At 37.7% G+C, this 23478-nt stretch overlaps 1 protein-coding gene across 2 annotated transcripts in view; it reads left to right on the forward strand.

Moving 5' to 3' along the window:
• The window catches only part of PLCB1 (phospholipase C beta 1), a 681789-nt gene that overhangs the window by 492116 nt on the left and 166195 nt on the right, over positions 1-23478 (forward strand). For both annotated transcript variants that reach the window (XM_058563193.1, XM_058563194.1), the window contains exon 10: positions 17240-17386. In XM_058563193.1, coding sequence (XP_058419176.1) covers positions 17240-17386 — 147 coding nt within the window. The remainder of the gene's footprint in view (positions 1-17239; positions 17387-23478) is intronic.

A 23478-nucleotide genomic window follows, 5' to 3' on the forward strand; every position in this document is an offset into this window, starting at 1 on the left:
TATGGTTCCCTGACCGGGAAACGAACCCAGGCACGGTGGTGAAAGCACCAAATCTTAACCCCTAGACCACTGGGGCTGGCTTATGTTTTAATACGTAAATGTTAATATTTGTGGAACCTAACACTCATTCTTTCAACTAATATTTATTGAGCACTTGCGTGTCAGTCACTGTTCTGGGTTCTAAGGATCAGCAGTAAACTGACAAAAGCCCTGTCTAGTGGCTGGACTTCCCACTGAGTGCCTGCATCTCTTTGCTGAAAGCTTTCTTTGGCTCCCGGAGCCCTCTCTTCCTAAGAGTGTAGTGGACAGAAGTACTGGGGAATTAATGCTCCCGGAAGCAATCAATCAGCCAGTGACTGATGGGACTTGGGGTATAAATACTCCAGTTTCCTCTCCCCTTGGAGGGGATAATTGCAAGTACATGTTGTACCTCATTTCCTAGTGGTTCCCCAATGGGATTAAATTCCAGTTGCCTATAGTGGTGGTTTGTTTGATAATTCACCATTATTGACTTCCTTCCCTCCTCCCCCACCATTGTTTCCAAGAGACCACCTCCTAAATAAACTAATGCCCAAATCCTGGTCTCAGAATCTGGTTCAAGGGAAACCCAAACTAAGACACTCTGTCCTCATGAAACTTAGTCTTGTAGGAGGAGACCACAACTAACAAGCCAGTATATATATAGAATGACAGATGGTGATAAATGCCATGGAGAATATTAAGTAGTGTATGAAATAGAAGTGCCAACAGGAGCAATTGTTATTTGTATAGGGTGGTCAGGGAAGGCTTGGGAAGGCTTCGTGTTATGGTGACATTTGAGGACACTCTTGGTTCACTCAAAATAAATGTTTTTTTTTTCTATCTTAATTTCCATAGTGAAATAACCTAGGGTGGTGTCTAAGTGCTAAGAGCCTTACTGAGTGCCTGGGCATCAGAGGAGGAGTCTGGGTTTGGTCCTCTGTTCAAGCTGATAGCCCCGATGCAGGCTTATTCCTTTCTGGTCTTGGGCATTGATCATCCTTTTCAGGACAATGGGTTCAGCCACATGCTTGCTAGTCATGGGTGGACCAAGAAGGACCTCTCTAAGGCTCAGGCACAGGTCCATTTATTTAGAGCCTCCAGACACTTCTGCTCTTGCTGTTTCTGGCCACAGGGGAACACCAGGGTTTGCAACTTTCTGGAGCATCTCCTGGGAAAGGAGCCACAGGCTTCTCTTTTCAGAACATCAAACTTGTCTAAGACTTCCCCTAGACTTGGGGACAAGGAAGCCTTGGTAGAAAAGTGCCCTCAAATCCATGCAGAAAATGTACCCTTTAGTTCTTTGTTAACTGCCATCCCTCCCTTCCCTGAGGCAAAGTTAGAATGCTTTGTTGCTGCCTGTATTAGAGGAGAGTGAGAGGGACTTGCGGAGAGTGAGAGGGACTTGCGAAGAGTAAGGGAGAAAATATCTCATCTGTTAAATACTGCCAACCTTGACAGGATTCAATAGCAATTTATGTCAGCTGCCTTAGAATTTAGTTCCGGAAGTCTCCTTAATTTTTTTTAGATTTAATGGTTTAATTTCTCTAGCAGTGCTTTGAACTCGAATTTTAACTTTACATGAGAGACTTGGGAAATAGAATTACAATTCTGGACATATTTTCTGCTGATTGAATGAGGTCATGGGGGACACATCCCATGACCGCCATGAGGAGAGTTATACAACTCGCCAGCACTTTATAAAAGGTCGGCTTGACTCAGTCATGACTCCCTTAGAAACTCGGGGCCTTGACAGCTCCTTGTACACACCACCATACCTGTTCCACACAAGCAGCCTGTGAAGTTGGCAAGAGAAGCCAAGAGGTTCACGTGACTTCCCACCTGAAAAGTACCTGAGAGCCCAGGCTGCCTATGAGACTGACTACACTCTACCTGGGAAAAGATGTAGCGAGGAAAACCTGACAGACAGTTATCTATATGGTGTCATCTGTGGTGAGATATTAGTCACTGCATACTTTTCTTTAGAAAGATATAAATGAGAGAAAACCAGTGATAAGTCCCTGACCAGGCAAAGCAGATCTGTGACAGAAAACCTTTAGCTCCTCCCTTCTGATTTAATTTTACCTAAAAATACTAGAATCAAAGGATAAAGCATATGAAATCTGACTTTTAAAACATAATCAGGGGCTAGGCCCGTGGTGTAGTGGTTAAGTTTGGTGCACTCCACTTTGGTGGCCCGGTTCTCGGGTTCGGATCCTGGGCGCAGACCTACATCTCTCATCAGCCATGCTGAGGTGGTGACCCACATACAAAATAGAGGAAGAGTGGCACAGATGTTAGCTCAGGGCTAATCTTCCTGACCAAAAAAAAAAGGAAAAAACCATAATCAGCAAAAATGTCTGCAGTATGGTGTAGTAGAAAAATCATGGAACTTCAGGACAAATAGGGCGAACTGAACATATTCATCTAATTAAACTCTTTCTTGAAACCACACTAAAATTGCGTTAAAAGAGATATTTTTTAAAGGCATAATCTGGCAAGGGTGGGGATAATAGGATGAGAAATAGCAATTACATGATTTTGACACTGCTGAGACCTCCAGCCTTCTTCCCCCATTTAGCTGTAGAATGCTGGCATCAGGGTTTTACTATCCTGGCAAGTGATTAAACAGATTTTCTCTCAGAACTCTGATCAGCCCAAGAAGAAAGAACTGAAAGTACTGGTATTACGGGTTACTCCAAAGAGACCAAGACTGTTCCCTCTACAATGATGCCTTATGAACTCTCGTACTTTTCAAGACTACCAGATGCATTTAAAAATCCAATCAGCTCTTTAGTCCACCAATTTGAAATATAAACAGACAATTAAAAATTACTAGACAGGGCCAGCCCCGTGGATTGGCAGTTGGGTGTGCGCGCTCCGCTGCTGGCGGCCCGGGTTCAGATCCCAAGCGCGCACCAACGCACCGCTTCTCCGGCCATGCTGAGGCCATGTCCCACGTGCAGCAACTGGAAGGATGTGCATCTATGACATGCAACTATCTACTGGGGCTTTGGGGGAAAAAAATAAATAAAATAAAATAAAAATTACTAGACATATGAGGGAAACTTCTTGAAAAAGTAGAAAAGGAACAAAAGTAACCTTGGGGAAAACAATGACTATGCAGTGTTAACAAGAGTTATAACATACATATATCATTAATATAGTAATATCATCATCAATAATTATTATTAATATTAATTTTATTAAAATTAATATCACTAATATAATAATATCTCCTTAGAAAGATAACAGAACATATTGTACTGCTGAAAAAAGAACACAATGTTATTTTTAAAAGAAATGTCAGAGAACAAAAACTGGTTCTTAGATGTTAAAAAGAAGGTAGCAGAAACAAAAGCCTCAAAGAACAGTTGGAAATAAAGTTGAGGAAATCTCCCAGAAAGTAGAGCAAAAAAATAAAATGAAAAATTGGAGAGAGGATGTATAAAAATTTAAAATTTGGCCAAATAATATTCCAAAAAGAGAGAACAGAGGAAATTATCATAGAGATAATTCATGAAAATTTTCCCAAATAGAAGGATCATAGCTTTCAGACTAAAAGGGCTCAAAGAGTACCCAGCACAGGGGATAAAGATAAGCCTGTACCATAGCACATCATTGTGAAAGTTCAAGAAACTGGGACTGAATAAGATGCTAGAAATTTCCAAAAAGACAAAACAAACAAACAAAAAACCAGGCCACATATCTGTCTTTAGGATGATAAAGCAGTAAGTCTTCAAATCTCTTAACAACCACACTAGAAGCTAAAACACAAGGAAGCAAATTTTCCCACAAAAATCTAAAATAAAAATTTTTCCAACCTAAAATATTATAGCCAGCTAAACTAGCAATCGAGTATGCAAGTGTCATGAAGCCAATTTTACACACGCAAGGCTCAAAAAATTTAACACTCCTGAATGCTGTCTCAGGAACCTACTGACAAATGTGCTCCCACTAAAATGAAAAAGCTAACCATGAAAGAGGAAGACATGGTAAAAAATAAAATAAAAGAGATTAAATAAAGAAGAGAAGTGAAGGAAATGGAAATTGATCAATCTAGATTGGAGCTGGTCATAAAGCTCCAGGAAAGACCCTCAAGAAAATGAAACTGGGAGAACCTTTGTTGTGTTTGAACATATTGCAAAGAGGTTTAGATAACTGGTGGAGAGTTTGAAGCTGGATTAGAGATATGTGCAAAGAAATGAAGCAAATGACAAAGCAAGACAATTATTAACTACAGGGAAAATTAAAAATTGTGCATGAAAAGAAAAATAATCATTGGTTTACTATATGACTCAGCCCTAAATAGAATACATAGTTATGATAATATAAGCACTGATTACTGATCTAACTAAGTTATAATATAACTATCTCAGAAGGGTGGGAAGGATGTGTATGTGTACTTTGGAGTAGAAAGAAAAAAGAGCAATATCTTCATCTCCCTTGGTTGGAAGTCAAAAAATAGTAATACAACCATATTATTTTGAAATATAGAAGTAAATACCAAAAGCATCAACTAAAAGATTTGGAAGCATTTGCTTCTAATCAAGGGAAGTGAGGGGGCTTTTTTCTACTAGCTATTCTAGTAGAAGTAGTTCTGGATAACATCTGTAGAAACAGATCTAAATTTAGAAAACAACCCTTGCCAGTCACTTCTGGACCAGGCTGTTTTCCCGTAGTCATCCCCTGCAGCAGTATCTGTGCATTAAGAGCAAATCAGATGGGAGCTTCTTAACTGCACCTTCGCTACTCCATCCACTGGCCACACTCAGCTCCTCCCCATCAGCCCATCAGCAATCAAAATGGGCTGATTTTCCTCCATCTTTTGCAAGATGTGGGCAGCAGAAAGGTGAAAAAGAAACTGGAGCAGAATTGGACCAAAACGAGTGGATCCTCTCCAGAAGGCTTCTTTGTGGCCAACTTGAAGACAGTTTGTTTATCTGCTAACTGGGCACCTTGCTCTGATTCCAAACCCTTCAGCTACATGTGCATTAAGACACTACACTAAATAAGTACAAACCTGAACTGCACATCAAAAGCCATCAAGAAGGAATTTTATGCAGTATATTTTTTAAGTTCTTGATGGTCAGGATTCTACTGGACATAGACTTGGTTATTCTCAATCCTTGGCACGTAAAGTTGGGCCCTCACTAAAAATATGGTCATTAATAACCACCCAAAAGGAGTTCCCTAGCTCCAGAGTAAGTTAAGATAACTTGTTCTTCCTGGAGAGACTTGAGCTGAAGCATCTCTTCTCAGGTGCCTGGAACAGAAGGGTCAAGCCAGAAAGTCTTGTGGGAAGTAGGTTTCTAGAAGTCAATAAACGGGTCAGGACCTGAAAAGATGGGAGAACCAGTCCACAAAGCTCCTTAGACCATTCTTCTGTTCTATTCTCCAGAACTCCCTTTACTGGACACAGATCCTCCTCATTCTTAATTGTTCCCAAGGCCCATGGGATGGCCTCAGGTTTAGAGAAGGCATCGGAGTAGCTCGTACCCCAGTAAATTATTCAGGGGCCTTTGCATGCACTTGTAAGCATGAAATACATCCAGTTGAGTGTCACTGGATACATCGCACAGTTTTAAGACATCCCTGGAAGGTATCATTTTGTCACAGCAGAATTCCAAATATCTGTCTTCCTGATATGTTCAGGAGGCCACCAGTGGAGCCTCAGTCATTATCTACCCCAGGGGAGGGAGAGAGGCAAAAGGAGGCAGAGGTACAGTTGCTGGCCATGGCCTTTTTGCAAAGCTGTGAGGCATTTGAGAGTTTCTTTGCAGCAAAAATGTTGCTGAAGGATGATGAGACATATAAATGGCCACTGGGGATGTCATTTTTTAATGCCACTTTCCTCTTGTATGTCTTTGAAGATTGTTCCTCCCGGTTAAAATCAGATCTTTTCACTTTTGCTCTAAGTGGTTCAAACAGTATATATGCTAATAAAGATCTTTAGGTGCCATCATATGAATGACGTGTCCAATTGGAAGCATACCAATCTTTTATTAAGAAAATATGTGAGGGGCTTTATTTTTAGCTTTTGTCAGCTTGCCTTATCCTTCTGAACTTAACTTCTCTTCCTGTTAATTTTATTCCAGAACATTGTAGCATTGCTTTTAATTGTGGTTTGATGTTTTAATATGGGACATTTTGTTTTAATTTAGCTAGTAATCATCCCTTATATATTAAACCTATTGAATTGATAAAATTTTACAGCTAGAAGAGACTTAAGAGCCTGTGTAGTTTATTCATCCTATGGTTAAGGAATTTATTCCAGATCAGTTAGTACTGGCAGGAAAAGAAGCTGGATTTCTTGTGCCATTACTCATTTGTTTAGAAAAACAATATTTTTCCTATCTTAGTTCTCAAAGTTTTTCATTCTTCTATGCTCCTCAGTGGACCAAAACAAAAAAAAATTGTAAGCAGTTTTGCAAAAAGAGTGCAAATTTGATGGAACAAGACTAATGCATTTAAGTCAACAGCAACAGCAATATTCCAGCTGTTTTTTAAGCTAATTTTTTTAGGCTAATTCATTTGCCAAACATCTGCATTTTTGCAGATGAACTCCTGACCCCCTTAACTGACACCTTGCAACTTACAAATCTACTACACCTTATTCATACTTTTTCATCAGCTTTTCTTGACTTTGACATATCTCTGCGTAGTCATTTGATACCTCAAAAGTCTTATGCATTTGCTCCTTTAGTTAGCAAGGCAAAGCTCTGGAGTTGAAAAGTTGCTCCCTGGTGTCTGCTCACCTGTGGCCTGCAATCATATTCTGAACTGTCCTCCAAACTCATTCATTGCTCTTGTTCAAGGTTAGGTAAATTCTTTAACTGGGGATTTTTAAATTATTTAATATAATTGTAAATAATCCTCACAAAAACTGATTCACCTAATTCTAGATTTTTTTTGCTGGTTTTTCTTTTATTTTCTCCTCCCCAAAGCTGCAGTACGTACTTGTATACTTTGGTTATAAGGCCTTCTGGTTCTTCTACATGAGCCGCCACCACAGCTACTGATAGACAAGTGGTGTGGTTCCACGCCCAGGAACCAAACCTGGGCTGCCAAAGTGGAGCGTGCCAAACTTTAACCACTGGGCTATCAGGCTGGCTCTACTGATTTTAATCTATCCTAAAAATTATGTTAAAATCTTTGACTCCTGTGAACTCATAAAGGTAGAGAAGATAACCCAAAGGTTATGTTTAATTGACCTATAGACATTAACTAGCCTTATATTCAATTTAGCAATATTTTTATGATTTTGGGGTTTTTGTGTTTTGCGGGGTTGCTGACACACACACATATGTATGTTGCAGTGTCTCAAGCCTCCTGTGAAATGGCCTTGTCATCTTCCTGGTTTCCTCATTAATGAATTAAATAAAACTTTGACACATGTTGTTTGGTATGTTGCAAAGTATAACTTGACCTTAATTATAATGTCCTCATTTAAGAATAACAAATATACAGCTTGTATACCTCCACTTTTCTGTCCTGTGTCCATGACAGACATCAAAATTAATCACAAACATGATTCAGAATCTTTCTCAACACAAGTGCCCAGAAGGCATTAGATGCCATAAATGGGAATCAATGCTAAAGTTAAAATTAGTCATACTTGCCATATGTTTTGTTTTAATTGCTTTTAAAAAGTTGCTGATCAGACCAAAGGATATTTATTCCTTCAAGATAACAGATACAAACTGACAGCTTCAGGGTCAAATCCAGCACCGTAAGGTGGTGTGTTTGGTCACGCAGTATTTTATTGCTATTTGCATGCATTTAGAAGGAGTGTTCACATACCCACTGCTCTCTAGGGCACACATTATTCCACAGTCACATTACTTTCCTTTGCTGGCCACTAAAGACACTTACATTTACCCTGTCCTCTGAGGAATAGATGAGTTAGAGATTGAGTTGTATGAAATTGTCATTTGCATAGGTTAAAAATGCCAAATATTAGCAATTTCATATGATTCAACCTAATCAGATAAAAGAATCAAAATTATGCCATCCTTGGTGATCTTCCAGTTTCAAAACAACTTATTTTCTATTTTGAATCACTAATCATCGAAAAGAAGTGCTGATTTAACACCTAGCATCGTATGCACAAAGCATCATGGTAGATTCCACGGATGACAAAGATGTAAATGCACAACCTGCTTTGGAGGAGCTCCTGCCTGGTCTCCAGGTGTGAATGGTCTTATTTGCTGTTTGGTTATGAGCTCTTTGGAGGGAGAGGCTGTGCTTTACTGTGCTGTATTTGTCTGTGTTCTCATCACATGGCAGATGTTCAATAGATCTTTGTTAAATGAGCGGAAGGTAAAGAGAAAGAGAAGAAGGAAGAGAGAGAGGGAAGGAAGGAGGAATAGAGCCTCATTTGAGAAGAAGCTGACAAGATGGACTTGTCACCGAAAAAAAGACTACGAAGAAATTAGATTTTTTAAAAAATTACCTCTAAATGAGTTTTATACGCCAAAATATTTTTAAAAGCCATCTATTGAAATAGCTTTGGCCCTAAGTGGCATTGACTTTGGTTTGTTTCCAAAAATCGAGACCAATCTGAAATGATATATGCATTCCACCGTAAATGAATTTTAAAAAGAAGGCTTGAAGGCAGTAACCCAAGTGACCTCATCAATGGCAACATGATCAGAATGATCACGTTGTTATGTGATGGTTGTTTGGAGGTGTAAACTACGGCATCTATTCAAAATTGGTCACAAATATCCCTGTTTGAGGACCTTTATGTTGTATTTCTCATTTTTAATACAAGAGACCTTCTTAGCACTTTTCCCTTTTATCGTTATTGACATTATCAAGGTATATATTAGAGTTTATTTTTAAGGAGTTTATAGTGCAAGTAATTGTTCCTATTTAAGTTTGTTTAGGAAAATTTTTCTTTTATAAAACTCAGCTCCTCTCATTAACCAAGTCAATAACCAAGTTTCTTTCTTTTTATTTATTTATTCCTGGAAAATATTAAAGGCAATTTAGCTAGAATGTTTCCAGAATTGGGAAAAGTATTCATCAGTCATTTTGAGAAATTTATTGGATGTGAAAAGATTTACACTGTGGTAAATAGTCTATGCTAGCTTTACCATTTACAAATTACACACCTCTTACCCCATTCAAGAATAAATAATGCTCAAATTAATAAAAATTAGAATTATTAGATACTATGTTTTTACCTGTGAGTTTGGTATAGGGGTGAAGAGAAGGAAAACCATTGGGGAAAGAATAAATTGCTACAACTTTAACCAAAAGCAAACTGGTTATAAAAGCCTTAAAAACATGCATAGTCTTGGAACTAGCAATTCTATTTCTGAGCATTCATCCTAAGAAAATAATTAAAAAGTTGTACGAAAATTAACTGCCAGAGTATTCAATACAATGTCCTTTATACTAGTGAAAAATTAGAAACAACTTTAATGTTCAATGACAAGGGAATGTTACTTAGTCATGTTATAGTTATATATAAATACATAATATATATATTTTGTGTGTGTGTGTAAGGAAGATTAGCCCTGAGCTAACATCTGTTGCCAGTCCTCCTCTTTTTGCTGAGGGAGATTGGCCCTGGGCTAACATCCGTGCCCACCTCCCTCTACTTTATATGGGACACTGTCACAGCATAGCTTTATAAGTGGTGCGCCATTCCACACCTGGGATCCAAACCCGCAAACCCTGGGCCACCGAAGCATAGCACGCAAACTTAACCACTGCACCACCAGGCCAGCCCCTGGTTATATATTTTTAATGTGCAAAATATAAATATTATATATTTTATATGTTATGGTTAAATATTTATTTTTTTATTGATGTTTTAATAGTTTTTAACATTGTGAAATTTTGGGTTGTACATTTTTGTTTGTCTATCACCATATATATGACTCCCTTCACCCCTTGTGCCCACCCCCCATCCCCATTGCCCCTGGTAACCACAATACGGTTTTCTCTGTCCATGTGTTGATTTATGTTCCACATATGAGTGAGATCATACAGTGTTTGTCTTTCTCCTTCTGGCTTACTTCACTTAACATAATACCATCCAGGCCCATCCATGTTGTTGCAAATGGGACGATTTTGTCTTTTTTATGGCTTAGTAGTATTCCATTGTATATATATACCACATTTTCTTGATCCAATCGTCAGTCAAGAGACACTTAGGTTGCTTCCACTTCTTGGCTATGGTGAATAATGCTGCAATGAACATAGGGGTGCGTAAGCCTCTTTGGATTGTTGATTTCAGGTTCATTGGATAGATTCCCAGTAGTGGGATAGCTGGATCATAGGGCATCTCTATTTTTAATTCTTTGAGGAATCTCCATACCATTTTCCATAGAGGCTGCACCAGTTTGCATTCCCATCAGCTGTGTATGAGGGTTCCTGTTTCTCCACATCCTCTCCAACACTTCTTGTTTTTGTCTTGGTGATTATAGCCATTCTAACGGGCGTGAGATGATATCTTAGTGTTGTTTTGATTTGCATTTCCCTGATGATTAATGATGTTGAACATCTTTTCATGTGCCTATTGGCCATCTGTATATCTTCTTTTGAGAAGTGTCTGTTCATTTCCTCTGTCCATTTTTTGATCGGGTTGTTTGTTTTTTTGTTGTTCAGTTGTGTGAGTTCTTTATATATTAGGAGATCAAGCCCTTGTCAGATGTATGTTTTGCAAATATTCTCTCCCAGCTGGTGAGTTGTCTGTTCATCTTGATTCTGGTTTGGTTTGTCTTGTAGAAGCTCTTTAATCTGATAAAGTCCCACTTGTTTATTTTTTCTTTAGTTTCCCTAGTCTGGATAGACATGTCATCCGAAAAGATTCCTTTATGACCAATGTCAAATAGTGTGTTGCCTATATTTTCTTCTATGAGTTTTATAGTTTCAGGTCTCACCTTCAGGTCTTTGATCCATTTTGAGTTAATTTTTGTGAATGGCGATAGCAGATGGTCCACTTCCATTCTTTTGCATGTGGCTGTCTGGTTTTCCCAACACCATTTATTGAAGAGACTTTCCTTTCTCTGTTGTATGTTCTTAGCTCCTTTGTCAAAAATTAGCTGTCCGTATATGTGTGGTTTTATTTCTGGGCTTTCACTTCTGCTCCATTGATCTGTGTGTCTGTTTTTGTACCAGTACCATGCAGTTTTGATTACTATTGCTTTGTAGTATGTTTTGAAGTCAGGGATTGTGATGACTCTTGCTTTGTTCTTTTTCTTAGGATTCCTTTAGCTATTTGGGGTCTTTTGTTGCCCCATATAAATTTTAGTATTCTTTTTTCTATTTCTGTGAAAAATGTCATTGGGATTCTGATTGGGATTGCATTGAATCTGTATATTGCTTTAGGTAATATAGACATTTTAACTATGTTTATTCTTCCAATCCACGTGCATGGGATATCTTTCCATTTCTTTATGTCATCATCGATTTCTTTCAATAATATCTTGTAGTTCTCATTGTATAGGTCATTCACCTCCTTGGTAAGTTTTATTCCTAGGTATTTTATTCTTTTTGATGCAATTGTAAATGGTATTATCTTTTTGAGCTCTCTTTCTGTTAGTTCATTATTAGCATACAGAAATGCAACTGATTTTTGTAGATTGATTTTGTACCCTGCAACTTTGCTGTAGTTGATTATTTCTAACAGTTTTCAAGAGATTCTTTAGAGTTTTCTATATATAAAATCATGTCATCTTCAAATAGTGAGAGTTTCATTTCTTCATTACCTATTTGGATTCCTTTTATTCCTTTTTCTTGCCTAATTGCTCTGGCCAAATTCTCCAGTACTATGTTGAACAGGAGTGGTGAGACTGGGCAGCCCTGCCTTGTCCCTGTTCTCAGAGGAATGGCTTTCAGTCTTTCCCCGTTGAGTATGATGTTGGCTGTGGGTTTGTCATAAATAGCCTTTATTATGTTGAGGTTCTTTCCTTCTGTTCCCATTTTGTTGAGAGTTTTTATCATAAATAGATTTTGTATCTTGTCAAATGCCTTCTCTGCGTCTATTGAGATGACCGTGTGGTTTTTATTCTTTGTTTTGTTGATGTGATGTATCACATTGATTGATTTGCGGATGTTGAACCATCCCTGCATCCCTGGTCCCACTTGATCATAGTGTATGATCTTTTTAATGTATTGCTGCATTCGGTTTGCCAGTATTTTGTTGAGGATTTTTGCATCTATGTTCATCAGCAATATTGGCCTGTAATTTTCTTTCTTTGTATTGTCTTTGTCTGGCTTTGGTATCAGGGTGATGTTGGCCTCGTAGAATGATTTAGGAAGTGTTCCATCCTCCTCTAATTTTTGGAATAGTTTGAGAAGGATGGGTATTAAACCTTCTTTGAATGTTTGGTAAAATTCACCGGAGAAGCCATCTGGTCCTGGACTTTTATTTTTTGGGAGGTTTTTGATTACTATTTCAATCTCTTTACTTGTGATTGGTCTATTCAGATGCTCCATTTCTTCTTGGTTCAGTTTTGGGAGGTTGTATGAATCTAAGAATTTATCCATTTCTTCTAGATTGTCCAATTTGTTGGCATATAATTTCTCAAAGTATTCTCTTATAATCCTCTGTATTTCTGTGGTATCCGTTGTAATTTCTTCTCTTTCATTTCTAATTTTATTTACTTGAGCCTTTTCTCTTTTTTTCTTAGTAAGCCTGGCTAAGGGTTTGTCGATTTTGTTTATCTTCTCAAAGAACCAACTCTTTGTTTCATTAATCCTTTCAACTGTTTTTTTTTTTTTTTTTGGTCTCAATTTCATTTATTTCTGCTCTGATTTTTATTATTTCTCTCCTTCTGCTGACTTTGGGCTTTGTTTGTTCTTCTTTTTCTAGTTCTGTTAGGTGTAATTTAAGGTTGCTTATTTGGGCTTTTTCTTGTTTGTTAAGGTGGGCTTGTATCGCTAGGAGTTTCCCTCTCAGGACCGCTTTTGCTGCATCCCATATGGTTTGGTATGGCATATTTTCATTTTCGTTTGTTTCCAGATAGTTTTTGATTTCTCCTTTAATTTCATCAATGATCCATTGGTTGTTCAGTAGCATGTTGTTTAATCTCCACATTTTTGTCACTTTCCCAGTTTTTTTTCATGGTTCATTTCCAGTTTCATAGCATTATGGTCTGAAAAGATGCTTGTTATGATTTCAATCTTCTTAAATTTATTGAGGCTTGCTTTGTTTCCCAACACATGGTCTATCCTTGAGAATGTTCCATGTATGCTTGAGAAGAATGTGTAGTCAGCTATTTTGGATGGAGTGCTCTGTATATGTCTACTAGGTCCATCTCATCCAATTTTTCATTTAAGTCTACTATTTCTTTATTGACTTTTTGTCTGGATGATCTATCCATTGATGTAAGTGGGGTAATAAGATCCCCTACTATTATTGTGTTGTTGTTAATGTCTCCTTTTAGGTTTGTTAATAGTTGCTTTATGTACATTGGTGCTCCTATGTTGGGTGTATATATATTTAAGAATGATATGTATTCTTGGTGGAGTGTCCCTTTTATCATTATATATTTCCCTTCTTTGTCTTTCTTAACCTGTTTTATCTTGAAGTCTACTTTGTCTGATATGAGTATGGCAACACCTGCTTTCTTTTGTTTGCCATTAGCTTGGAGTATTTTCTTCAGTCCTTTCACTCTGAGCCTGTGCTTGTCTTTAGAGCTGAGATGTGTTTCCTGGAGGCAGCATATTGTTGGGTCTTGCTTTTTAATCCATCCTGCCACTCTGTATGTTTTGATTGGAGAGTTCAATCCATTTACATTTAGGGTAATTATTGATATATGAGGGCTTAATGTTGCTGTTTTGTCACTTATTTTCTGGTTCTTTTCCGTTTCCTTTGTTTTTTGTCCCATTTGTTTCTGACTGCCAATTCAGTTTGGTTGTTCTGTCTTATGACTCTTCTAGTTTTTTCTTTGTTTATCATATGTGATTTTGTTTTGATTATTTGTTTGGTGGTTACCTTGAGATTTGTGTAAAAAATCTTGTGTGTGAGATAGTCCATTATCTGATGGCCTCCTATTTCCTTATACTAAGTCAATTCAATCACTTTCCTCCTCCCCTTCTAAGTTGTTCTTGTTATACCTTATTCTATCTTGTGTTGTGGCTGTGTGTTTACAGTGATGCAGTTATATTTATTTTTGGTGAAGTCCTTCCTTTGATCTTTGATTTTGGTATTTAAGTGGTTGCTCACCTATTCCGGTAAAGATCTACTATTTTTCTGAGTTTGTCTACCTCTTTTTCTCCTTGCTCCAAGCTTTGTATTCCCTTTCTCTTCTTTTTTTCAGGCCTGAGGGCCTTCTTGAGTATTTCTTGTAGTGGGGGTCTCGTGGCCATGAACTCCTTTAGCTTTTGTTTATCTGGGAGAGTTACTATTTCTCCATCATATTTGAAGGGTATTTTTGCTGGATAGAGTATTCTTGGCTGAAAGTTTTTGTCTTTCAGTATTTTGAATATATCATTCCAGTTTCTTCTAGCCTGTAAAGTTTCTGTTGAGAAATCCGCTGAGAGCCTGATGGGAGTTCCTTTGTACGTTATTTTTTGTTTTTGTCTAGCTGACCTTAATATTGTTTCTTTGTCATTGACTCTGGCTAGCCTTACCACTAGGTGTCATGGAGTGGGCCTTTGCCTGTTGATGTATTTAGGTGATCTATTGGCTTCACTTGCTGGTATTTCCTGCTCCTTCCCCAGATTTGGGAAATTCTCAGCTATTATTTCCTTGAATAGGCTCTCTATTCCTCTTTCCCTCTCTTCTCCCTCAGGAATACCTATAATTCTTATGTTACATATCCTAATAGAGTGAGATATTTCTCGGAGACTTTCTTCATTTCTTTTTAGTCTTCTCTCTCCTCTTCCATCTGGAGCATATCTGTACTCCTATCCTCTAAAATGCTATTCTTTCCTCCATATTGTCAGCTCTGTTCTTTAAAGATTCCAGATTCTCCTTTATCTCCTCCATTGTGTTCTTCATCTCCATCAGCACTGACTGGTTTTTCTTTATGATTTCAATCTCTTTTGTGAAGAAACTCCTAATCTCATTGAATTGTTTGTGTTGTCTCTTATTTCATTGAGTGTTTTTATGATAGCTATTTTGAAATCTCTGTCGTTTAGGTTATGGATTTCTGTGTCTTCAAGGTTGGTTTCTGGGTGCTTGTCATTTTCCTTCTGGTCTGGTGATTTCATGTATCTTTGCATTGTGGTTCCTGTATTGGCTTTGTTTTTCCTCATCCTGGAAAACTCTGGTTGCAATTTTCACCTGCTGCCACGGTGTGTGGGTAAAGGGCTGTGTAATCTGAGCCCCTTGCGCTCTGCCGCGTTTTCTCGCTGCGGTCCGCCGGTCGCTTGGTCTGGTCTGGTCAGCTGAGCTGCAGGGTCCGGTTTGCGGGGAGGGGGAGGCTCTCTCTTTTGCCCGGTGGGTCCCTGGTGTGGGGGCCTTCTCATTCACCCCTTGTTATCCGCTCTCTGGGGTGCTCAGATGTTGATGGTACCCTGTAGCAGTTCTGAGCCCTTTGTGTGGGAGTTTCCCACTGGCTGAGAGACCCCAGAGAGCTATGGTTTCCCCGCAGCGGGCCGCCCCTCCCCCCTCTCTGGGAGCCACGCAGACCGGGATCGCTGATCTGATGGGGAGGGAGAGGAGTTCTCCTTACCTCTCCTCACTTCCTCCGGGGGCCCAGCACGTTCCACTGTCAGATGTGTGGCAGCGTGGATCTTTCCAATCTTGCTTTTCACTGTCTAGGATTCCGTTGTTGGTCTGTGACTGTTCCTTTTGTTGTATCTTATCAGGGGAAGAGTTTATGGGAAAGCTCACTCCACCATGACACGGACATCACTCTTAAATATTTATTTTCACATGATAATGTTCATAGTATATTGTTCAGTTAATATAAAGGAAGTCACTAAATCATGTGTGTATATATATGATTGAATTTCATAAAAGAATTAAACACACTTTTTTTTTCTGGAAGCATACTTGCCAAAATTTTTACAGTAGTTGCCTCTGAAAAAGAAAGGCATGTCCAGAAAAAGTTTTATTTTTCCTCTCTGCTTATCTCATTTCCTAATTTTTCTTCAATGAACGTATATCACTTTTATATTAATGCAAACTGTTTCAACAAGAAAAATAGAAATACTACCCTCAAACATTTACTGGCAAGGTCTTTACTACCCACAAATGTGCTGGGTTTTTATTGTGAGGCTTTGATTGTTAAGGTTAAAGAAACAAACTGTGGCGATGGACCAGAATAGTGAAGATGCCTCTCTCCATGTATTCCATAAAGATGACTATGATAAAGATAAAGAATTATCTCATTATGTAGCATTAGTCACCTGAGAAAGGTTACAACAAAAGAAAAAATTCTAAATAGAATCTAACTAAAAGGTAAATAATATTTCTTCCATTTGAAGTACTCATTCTAAACAAGAAATTTAAAGACCTTTTTTATGAGCATTTGATTTTTTATTCCTAGGAGAGATTCATTTGTGGTCATCTTTATTTTCTGTTTCAGAGAAAAAGATCATTCTTTGAAAACACTTTTGCTTCATTTTAAGTAACTTTTTTGATTATAAAAGTAACATAAATTCCTAATAGAAAATTTGGAAATTCACCGCTAATTCTATTATCCAGAGATGAGCACTAAAACACATTTTGGTGTCCATCCATAAAGTTGATAACCATTCTTATATTTAAAAACAGGAGGGGCCGGCCCGGTGGCGCAAGCGGTTAAATGCACGCGCTCTGCTGCAACAGCCTGGGGTCCGCCAGTTTGGATCCTGGGCGCTCACCTACGCACTGCTTGTCAAGCCATGCTGTGGCGGCATCCCATGTAGAGTGGAGGAAGATGGGCACGGATGTTAGCCCAGGGCCAGTCTTCCTCAGTCAAAAAGAGGAGGATTGGCAGATGTTAGCTCAGGGCTGATCTTCCTCACAAAAATAAATAAATAAAATAAAAACAGGAGATTGGTGTTTAAGTATTTAAATCCTCTAAAAGTCAGTGAGGCTCGTGTAGTTACATTTTCCTATATTATCTGTGGTGTTTGGAGATAATTGTAGTGAAATAGCATGATCCTAGACCACTGGTTTTCCATATTAAATGCAATTGTGGCTACTGTCTTCTGCCTTGAATGCTACCAGAGTTTTCTGGAAAAAAAAGAAAATTAAAGCAACATGATACCGGCAACCCATAAAAAGAATACATTCACATTCTTCCTAACTCTTCATTTCCTCTAGGACAGATATCGGTGGATGGATTTATGCGCTATCTGAGTGGAGAAGAAAACGGAGTTGTTTCACCTGAGAAACTGGATTTGAATGAAGACATGTCTCAGCCCCTTTCTCACTATTTCATTAATTCCTCACACAACACCTACCTCACAGGTATGAATTTATAGTTCTTTGACTATTACTTTAGCCAGTGTCACCAAATTTCACCAACTTCTACTTTCTGTTGTTCAGAAGTGAAGATGTGTTTTCCATTGTTGCCTGCAAAATGCCTTTGAGAACTAGGGTTCCATGACCAGGGGCTCCACACATAAATCATGTCCTTATGTTTGTGAAGCAGTATTGTCATTTCTTCACAGTGTATCACTTTCTAAGTTTTCAAGTCTTCTAGAATGTATCCATTTTCAGACCAATGGAATTTTTGTGTCACTGAACTCATTCTTCTATGGACTTCAAGCCATTTACAATCCTGTCTAGTTCTCTGGACTGTTTTCATCTACAGGAAGGTTCTGAAGCCCTTAATAACTTCTGCTCAAGGCAAATTGCTAATTTTGCTCAAGGTGGAATAGGACTTTAGACATAAACAAATTGACCTATACTTTATTGTAAACATTATAATTAATGAGGAAAAAACGTGTTTCCTAATTTGACACTAAATCGAGCATTGCCATTGTTTTTAGTAGATCATTAAATAGAAAAATATTAAAGCATATATACACATATATACATATATTATCTCAATATAGTTTAGAATAAAAATTTTTAATAAAAATTTTTTAAGCTGAAAGTGTTTTTATAATCGAAATACATTTCTTCCAGAATACTTTCTGTATGGCAGATGTCTAATTACCAGCCTTGAAAAGACCTTGCAAAAAATCTACTGGTTAAAAAACCAAGCTTTTTGAAAACCAAGTCACTCTCCTGCTTCACACAGTCCATCATCCAAAGGAATATAAGCTAGCCAGTCTGTAAGACTCACAACACAACCAAAGTCTGGGGTCTCATTTGGTATCTGTGCATTGTAGATGCTCACCATGCCTTGGGGGAGGTTTGATGTACTCGTGGCTCATTGTCTAGGGGTATGTGGTTTGTGTTGCAGAGTAGACCAGCAATGCTATGTGTATAATGACAAGGGAGATCCAGGCACTAGATTTTCATGACAGTGTCCAAGAGAATCTCACAGGGTTCAACCATCTGGCAACTAAGCAGTTCTTACTTCTGAATTCCTTAAAGAGATCCATTCCTCCTAACTCAAATGCATGTTGTGTTGGTGTGGAGTCCAGCATTGGCCTGGCATCCTACGCTCAATGAAAAATAGCTTAGAATAGAAATGAGTCTTGGAGGGGCCAGCAACGTGGCTTAGCGGTTAAGTGCGCACGCTCTGCTATTGGCGGCCCAGGTTCAGATCCCGGGCGCGCACCAACGCACCGCTTGTCCAGCCGTGCTGAGGCGGCATCCCACATACAGCAACTAGAAAGATGTGCAACTATGGCATACAACTAGCTACTGGGGCTTTGGGGAGAAAAAGGGAAAAAAAAAAGAGTATTGGCAATAGATGTTAGCTCAGGGCCAATCCTCCTCAGCAGAATGAGGAGGATTGGCATGGATGTTAGTTCAGGGCTGATCTTCCTCACAAAAAAAAAAAAAAAGAAAAGAAGTGAGTCTTGGAGAGAGTAATGTTGCCTCCAAAGAGCTGGAATGGGCTGTCTCAGGATGATATAATCTGAGACCACCTAGTCAAAATCATATAGTCTGAGTTCTACAGTCAGTTGAACTACAACTTGCATGTTTTTCCTGAAAAGTAGATAGCTCTTAGGCTTCCGGTGGCCTGTTCTGTTTCAACTGACATTTTCTACTAAGAGAGAGTCATGCCATAAAACTAACTAGATTCATGTCTGGCTCATCCTAAACCCTGTTCTGATCATTTCTTGCTGCATAGCAAATCACTTCAAAACTCATCGGCATAAAATATCCACCATTTTATTTTGATCCATATTCTGTATGTCAGGAATTCAGACAGGGAACAAAGGAGATGGCTTGTCTCTGCTTTCTGGTGTCTAGGGCATTAGCTGGGGGTGATGCAAACATCTTGGGTGCTGGAAGCCTCTGGAGGCTTCTCCATCAACATGTCTGGCACTTGGGCAGGATGACCCAACAGCTGGGCTCAGTTACGACTGCTGACCTAATGGCCTACAAGAAGCCTCACTATGTGGCTTGGGCTTCCTCACAGCATGGCAGCCCCCAGGATAGGTGGACTTTTTACATGGCAGCTCAGGGCTGCAAGAACAAGTGTCTGAAAGAAAGGAGGAAGCTTAATTGCCTTTTGCACTTAGCCTCTGAAGTTCTATGCTGTCACTTGTTTCTTTATTTGTCAAAACAGTCACAGCCTACCCAGATTCAAAGGGAGGGGACATAGACCACAGCTCTTGATGGGAGGAGTGTCAAAATATTTTTAGCCCTGTTTTAAAACTGCTACAGGTTTTATAACTTCAAGAGAACAATATCCACTTAGCCCACTTCCTTGGATTCAGATTCTTAGGCCTACTACAGAAGTTTTGAAGCTGCTACTCAAATGGATAAGCCTTTACAAAGGATTTTTTTCCTTCTCAGGGGTTCTTAATCTTACTTGCTACCATTGACCTATTTGACAGCCTGGTGAAGCTGATGGACCCATCTAAGAATAGTGTTAAATGCGTAAAATAAAGTACATAGGATTAAAGAGGAAATCAGTTCCACTGAAATATTATCAAATATTAAAAAACAAATTTGTGGTAAAATAATATGTATTTTTATGAACACAATGTAAAATTAGTATAAATAATATGTTGTGATATTTGCAACAACTGGAATATGATATAAAAATATCTGTGATTTCTACTGGTGACAGAGTCCTTGGTCCTGCTAATACTACTGTGATTTGTGACCTACATTCATAGCTGAAGAGAATGTTAAATTTCACATAGAGGTTTAAATTGAAGATGTAATCTTTTTTCTCATCCGAGTTTGAGGAGCTCTACAGAACCTCAAGATAAGAGTCTAGGATCTTTGAAATAGAACTAAGAAATATAACTTTAAAGACTTTAGCACATGATGGAATCTTGCATTTATCATACACTTGGGACTACAAGACTCTTAAAAATACTTAAATGTATATTCAGTTAAATTTTGGACGTTGTATGTGATTTCATCTACCTGGAAGTCACAATATGCAGTAATTTTACCAATAGTTTTAAGTCCAAATATACCTTCCAAGTGATATATTTAAATTCATTAGTATCTATATTATTTGTCCTATAATAAATGAGGCAATAATACCAAAATGATTGAATTACAAGACTGACCGGATATACATTCTATTCTTTTTACCTTCTTTCGGAATATACTAGTTTTTCTCTTTCTGCATATCATTATGGACTTAAGGTTTTCAGATTTTATGTGTGTTCACTCAAACACAGGCACTATTTGCCTTTTAAACTCAAATTATCTCAGCTTTGGTCAGTGGAAATGTTTTTAGGCTGGCTTCTGTATCTTCTTGACATGACCCACTGATCTTTGAAAATGTCCTTCCTTTCTGGCACATAAAGATCTTCCAGACTCACCTTGTTCTTTTCTGTGCCACACATAGAATCAGGCTTTCCCCCCAATGAGCCCTGGTTCCTTTTATTGGGGAAAAAATATTGTATGGGTAACAGCAATTTGGACCCTGCACTATGGAGCATTGTTTCTGGACCATTTCAGTGAACAAAGCAAGAAAAGATTTTTTTCTCTTGTTAAGGCACAAATTCACAGAAATATTTCCACTTCTATCTTCCAATTTAAATTCTTGATTCTACAGCTGTGCTTTCTTTATCAATCTTGATACACCTAACAAATTATAGATAATTACTCATTTGCTTTACTGAAAACACAATAATAGCCCTAAGAAAACTGTTCAATATTAATACAAACAATAAAACTACAGAATACTGTTCAGTTTTTCTCTGCAGTTCTTTTTTTTTTTTAACTGCATTTCACTAAGGATTTTTAGTCCAATTAATTTCTTCCAGAGTCACTCATTTGCCCTCTCTCTGAATAACTGTGTACGCACAGATGGGTAGAGAATTTGGCTCCATTGTGTCAGTTTGATTTTGAGTGTCAGCATATTAATGGCTAACAGTTCTCAAAAGGTGGAGCTGTCACATACTCGGAAAGAGAAGGGTCTACTCTATGTTTTGATGAAGAAAGAACTCAAATAGTTGTCTCCAAATTTCTGTACAATGGTTTCATATCACCACCATCAGATATACATGATTTCTGACTAAGTAAACCAATTCTTTCTTCAATTATTTAATTTCTAGTAGTATTAGAATTCATATATTTTCAAATAATCAATTTTTAAAACTATGTTATGTATGTTAAATCATGTTCTGATCTTCAAGGTTTATTTTAACTTATCTTGCTCACTTTCCTAAGCCATGTATTATTATACCTAGGTTTTTATGTACCCTATATAAATCCACATTCTCACAATATTACCTTGTCCTAGTAGCAAAGTTTTATATTTTCCTGCAGGGGAATTAAGGAGAATTCCATATAATTAACCCGAAAATCTACATATCAATTCTAATACAGGCTCTTGAGGTTTTGCCTGAAATCCTCTCTGGCTCATGGGTAAAATTTGGTTTTACTTCATATAATATTATTAGTATCCTTGTTTTAATTATAGATAAACCTAATGTAGAACTCCTATCTATCAGAGGCCTTTGCATAAATATAAACATGAATGACATAAAAATTCAAATTTCCCAAGGCCAATTAAGAATACTGTAAAGTAAAATTATAACCAATGTATAACCCGATAGAATCCAATTAAATGTTAAAATCAATACCTAGAAAAAGAGTTAGACTTTGTATTTTACAGGCATTTTCAGAAGAAGTAAAAATTTTTTCTATAGAAACATTATTTCATATAAGGGGTGTTTGGTAGAAAAAGGAAAGTTTTCCTACTTGAATGAGTTTAAAAAATGCTAGGTATGAACAAAAGTTGGCACCTACCACAGTATGTTTTGAATATAAGAAAAAAGGCTTACAGATTCACAATCATTAAGGTATGACCAGCTTTCCTCCCCGCCACCGTCGCCACTCTACTTATTTTCTTTGAGCATTTTAAGAACTAGCATTCCTGAGAAATGCCAGTCTAAATTCAAAGGAGAATTTCGATATTTGGAATGTTTTCTTTTGAGCATTCAAAGGGACTGTAAAAATTAAATATACAGTGTGAAAACCAATGCAATTTAGCAATGCATTATTATCATTACGTCTTTTTCCCTACTCATTATTGCCCGTTTGTTGACCATTGAGACCCCCAGAAGGAAAAATAAATCTGACCATTGAGAGAAATATATGCATAGAATGAGTTGATTTTTAATTATGATGGTCTTTTTCTAAGGTTTTGGATAATCTTGGCAGTACATCAAGTAGTGATTATGTTTTAAATTATTGTTTTTCCTCGAGGAATCTACCCTTATCACTCAAAACAAAATTCTTTCAGGACAGAACTCATTTCAACCTATACTTTTTCAGCAGCTCATAAATCTTCCCATACTCCAAACCATTTGGGATAACGGCTCCTTATATGCAGGCAAGACAAAGTGGTATATCTCTGAATAATTAACATCCTTATTCAGCTTAGAAAAAAATTAGATTTCGGCTTTTAGTTATCCTCTGATGAATTAAATTATCTGATTGAATGTATCAAATTATTACTCAACTCCTCTCCTCACATATATGTTCTTGGCTGCAGAAAAGTTCTAAAAATGATTCAAGGCATAATTTACGCTTGTCAGTCATCTACTACCAACCCAGACTGAGTGTCACTCCCTTCTTTCACATCTCTCCCACTCATTTAGCCTTTAGCATATGCAACCTTTGATAACTTATTTTTGGTTTAAAGCATACAAAGACCTATGAAAGTTGGGTGGTAGAATGGAAAGAAGTTGAGCTTAGCAAATAAATAGACCAAGTTTAAATTTGCCTTTAAGTAAATTAACTCTTCTAAGCCTTAGTTTCCTCATTTGTAAAATTGAAACAATCAAGGTATTTGGGACTGTAAGTAATAGGATACTACTACTTAATTGCTTAAATATTAAAGAATTTATTACCTCACACGACAAGAAGTCCAGAAGCAGAGTAGTTGTGGGTTGATTAAATCAGGAATTCATTGATGTCATCAGAGACCCAGATGCTTTCCATCTTTTTTGCTCGTCTCA

The sequence above is a fragment of the Diceros bicornis genome, chromosome 19, assembly GCF_020826845.1.
Source record: "Diceros bicornis minor isolate mBicDic1 chromosome 19, mDicBic1.mat.cur, whole genome shotgun sequence".
In the NCBI taxonomy this organism is placed as follows: domain Eukaryota; kingdom Metazoa; phylum Chordata; class Mammalia; order Perissodactyla; family Rhinocerotidae; genus Diceros; species Diceros bicornis.